The 4,396-nt window shown below is 36.3% G+C and overlaps 1 protein-coding gene across 1 annotated transcript; it reads left to right on the forward strand.

Moving 5' to 3' along the window:
- Positions 1–349: 349 nt before the first annotated feature.
- On the forward strand, positions 350–4,138 carry LOC139865948 (receptor protein-tyrosine kinase CEPR1). Its single transcript, XM_071854070.1, has 2 exons — positions 350–2,873; positions 3,570–4,138. Exons 1-2 carry the CDS (start codon positions 401–403, stop codon positions 3,932–3,934), a joined length of 2,838 nt encoding a protein of 945 aa, XP_071710171.1. The 5' UTR covers positions 350–400; the 3' UTR covers positions 3,935–4,138.
- Positions 4,139–4,396: the final 258 nt, after the last annotated feature.

Here is a 4,396-nt window from a genome sequence, read left to right on the forward strand (position 1 = left end):
ACTGTTTTTTAAATTGTTTACAGTGAATAAATCAGAGCTACAAGTCAAAAGATACAGACAGTCAAAAGATATGCACCGGGCGTGATACGTGATAAGATAACATTTTTGCAATTACAATTTTTTAAAGACATAGTGTTAAATACTTTACGAAATAAGAGCATTTTAACTGAAGTTATTCACTCTGCATACTGTTTTGGATATGGGCCAAACACATATTTGTCATAAAGTTGATAGGCCCAAATCATGTACAAAAAGCTCTATCACCTCCAAATGATTTAACCAATCATTCCATTTAAATATCATCTTCTCTTCACCACCTCTTGTTCTCCATATCACCAACCATAACTTCAACACTTTTGTTTTCTTCATATTTTTCACTTTATTTTTAACCATTCCTCAAATGGATTTTCACTATCATTTCATCTTCTATCTTATATTTCTTCTATCACTAATTTCAAGCTCCAATGCAACAACCACAACACCAAATCAAACTGCCTTCTTCACACTCATAAAAACCTCTCTTTCCAACTCTTTTAACAATTGGAACGGAATCAACGTATGCAACTACACCGGTATAACATGTAACCGTAACGGTTACGTCGTTAAAATCGATCTTTCGGGCTCAAACTTATCAGGCCAATTCCCTGAAAACATATGTTCTTACCTTCCACAACTTAAAACCTTAAATGTTGGACACAATGATATTCATGGTAACTTTCCATACACTATCACTAACTGCTCACTACTTGAAGAACTCAACATGACACACACAAGCCTCACCGGAAAACTACCCGACTTTTCTCCGATGATATCTCTCCGGTTACTCGATTTATCATCATGTTCTTTCACCGGAAAGTTTCCTGTATCATTCATAAACCTCACTAATCTTGAAGTAATCAATTTCAACGAAAACGGAGGTTTTGATCTATGGAGATTACCAGATGATATTTATAAACTGAAAAAACTCAAATCCATGATCTTGAGTACTTGCATGGTAAGCGGTTCGATCCCGAAAACAATCGGGAACATGACGTCACTTGTTGATCTTGAATTAAGCGGCAATTATCTCGTGGGCCCGGTCCCGAAAGAAATCGGTTTGTTAAAAAACCTGCAACAGCTTGAACTTTACTACAACGGGCTCGTCGGAAACATACCGGACGAGCTCGGTAATCTAACCGGTCTAACCGATATCGATTTGTCCGTTAACAAGTTAACCGGAAGTTTGCCGGAATCCGTTTGTCGGTTACCGAACTTGGAAGTATTACAGATGTACAACAACAGTCTCACCGGAAACATTCCACGTGTCCTCGAGGATTCGAAGACGTTGAAGATGTTGTCGATTTACAGCAACTATTTAACCGGTGATGTTCCAAGGAATTTAGGGAGATTTTCGCCTTTAGTGCTGTTTGACTTGTCGGAAAATAAGTTGACCGGTGAGTTGCCGCCGGAGATATGTAGTGGAGGTAAGTTGGTTTACTTGTTAGCACTTGATAATATGTTTTCCGGTGTGTTGCCTGAAAGTTATTCGAATTGTGTGTCTTTAGTACGTTTTCGACTTAGTTCGAATCGTTTATCTGGAACTATACCAGAAGGTGTTCTAGGACTGCCCTCTGTTTCGATTATCGATTTGAGTTATAACTTTTTTTCGGGTTCGGTCCCTAAATCGATTGGGAATGCAAGAAACTTATCTGAATTGTTCTTGCAAAGTAACAATATTTCTGGAGTTATACCTTTTGAAATTTCACATCTTTTTAACTTAGTTAAGATTGATTTAAGTAACAATCTGATTTTCGGTCCAATACCTTCTGAAATCGGCCGTTTGAAACGGTTAAATCTGCTCTTGCTGCAAGGAAACAAGCTCGATTCTTACATACCGAATTCGCTTTCTTCGTTAACATCTTTGAATGTTCTTGATCTTTCGAGAAATGATCTAACCGGTTCGATCCCTGAAAGCCTTTGTGATTTGCTTCCAAGTTCGATGAACTTTTCGTATAATCAGCTTTCGGGACCGATACCTGTTTCTTTCATTAAAGGAGGACAGTTAGAAAGCTTTTTAGGAAACCCTAAACTTTGTGTTTCTGAGAATCCTAGTTTATCGAATCAAAATATCTCCATGTGTTCGGAAAATTACAATCAAAAGAAAGTTAATTACGTATGGGTTATCGTTGTTTCGGTCGGGATCATTTTACTAGGAGGTATTTTGTTTCTTCGAAAATGGTTTAGTAAAGAAGGAGACGTTTTAAAACACGAAGAAACATGGTCGTCGTCTTATTTTTCGTACAACGTAAAAAGCTTTCATCGAATAAGTTTCGATCAAGATGAAATAGTTGAAGCAATGGTTGATAAGAATGTGGTCGGACATGGTGGGTCCGGTACCGTTTACAAGATCGATCTTAGCAACGGTGAAGTTGTTGCAGTTAAGCGACTTTGGAGTCAAAAAACGAAAGACGAATCGTCTGATGATCAGTTGATTATAAACCGGGAGCTGAAAACGGAAGTCGAGACTTTAGGAAACATAAGGCATAAGAATATAGTGAAATTATTTTGCTATTTTTCGGGTTTTGATTGTAATTTGTTGGTGTATGAATATATGCCAAATGGGAACCTTTGGGATGCACTTCATAGAGGTAAATGTTTGTTAGATTGGCCAACTAGGCATCAGATTGCGCTCGGTGTTGCGCAAGGGTTAGCCTATTTGCACCATGATTTGATGCCACCGATTATTCATCGAGACATTAAGTCTACAAATATTCTTTTAGACGTAAACTTTTTACCGAAAGTTGCTGATTTCGGCATAGCGAAAGTTTTAAGGGCTAGAGGGAAGGACTCAACCACCACTGTTGTTGCAGGCTCATATGGTTACTTAGCACCAGGTACACTTTTTAACAAACTTTTATTTTTTATTTTTTTTTATAAATTGATTGGATATTTGTTACAGATTGGGTCAGGTTGATACAATGATAGGAGCGCTTTTTGTCTATACATACTTATCATGAAAGCTGCTATCTGATTGCATTAGTATTGATATCCAGAATAAATGATTTAGGAGGATTTATGTATTTATTGAGAAAGCACTTTTGGGCATCTTTTAACCCCTTCTAACCCATTTGACCCGTTTTCTTTTCTTTTCTTTTTTTATAATAAAAGCGACCCGTTTCCTTCAAAGGTATTTCTTTTACTATGCATTTCACATGCTGCAACTAAACATAACATGGATTCGACCCTTTCAAAACTATTTGGGTCGAAATTACCACCGAGTACTATTCTTTTTAGTTTCCAATTTAGTGGTGCCACAGATTGATGTTTTTTTTTTCACTTGGTGTTTATTGAGAAAGCACTTTTGGGCGTATTTTAACCCATGCTAACTATTTGACCCATTTCCTTCTAAGTCATTTCTTTTACTATGTATTGATCACATGCTGCAACTAAAGATAAAACATAGCATAGATTTGACCCATTTAGAACTAACTGGGTCGAAATTACCTCTAAGTAATATTCTTTTTAGCTTCCGATTTAAGTTGTGCAACAGATTGATGATTTTTTTCACTTGCTGTTTATTATTATTATAGAATATGCGTACTCGTGCAAAGCAACAACAAAATGTGACGTGTATAGTTTTGGGGTAGTGCTAATGGAACTGATAACTGGAAAGAAGCCGGTCGAGGTAGAATTTGGAGAAAACAAGAACATCATATATTGGATTTCAACAAAAGTCGAGACGAAAGAAGGAGCAATCGATGTTTTGGACAAGAGACTTTCGGGGTATTATAATAATGACATCATCAAGGTTCTTCGTATAGCCATCCGATGTACCTGCACGACTGCTGCCCTTCGTCCTAGCATGAATGAAGTTGTTCAGTTGCTAATTGAAGCAGACCCTTGCAGATTCGAGTCTTGCAAGTCGCCAAATAAGATCAAAGAGCCAATAAAGTAAATGTTTGATCACAAGAATAATAACTTTCTTTGGTTCTTTGGTGCTTCAAATCAAAGTAGAATAGCATCTATATATCAAATAGTTTTATTGTCTTAAACACCATTTGAGATACACTCATTGTAAATATCAGCTTACCTTAATTTGTCCACATAACAAAAGTATTATTATAATTATTAGTATTTACTAGCTAATTTGATTGTCTTGCTCTTTTTTCTTCTTGTCACTTGCCTAAATATATGTCTTCTCATACAATAAGCACAAGTTTTGAGATAATAGTTTGTTTCTACACTACAATAAAAAAGTATTTTTACCCTCAACGCTTACGCTGAAGACGGAAAGTCGTCGGGAAAAGCCTCACAAAACGACAAAAACTTGACTTTTTGTCGGTCTTTTACCTAAAGATTATAAATCATATTTAAGCTTAATATAAGCTTGCTACTTAAATCTTGGCATTGAAACAAA

This window comes from Rutidosis leptorrhynchoides, chromosome 9 (assembly GCF_046630445.1).
Source record: "Rutidosis leptorrhynchoides isolate AG116_Rl617_1_P2 chromosome 9, CSIRO_AGI_Rlap_v1, whole genome shotgun sequence".
NCBI classification, from domain to species: Eukaryota; Viridiplantae; Streptophyta; class Magnoliopsida; order Asterales; family Asteraceae; genus Rutidosis; species Rutidosis leptorrhynchoides.

Bases quoted from the DNA above. Each gene is read 5' to 3' on its own strand.
- LOC139865948 (XM_071854070.1), top strand. From the start codon at position 401: ATGGATTTTCACTATCATTTCATCTTCTATCTTATATTTCTTCTATCA. The intron at 2,874-3,569 runs GTACACTTTTTA...TTATTATTATAG, and splicing joins ATATGGTTACTTAGCACCAG to AATATGCGTACTCGTGCAAA.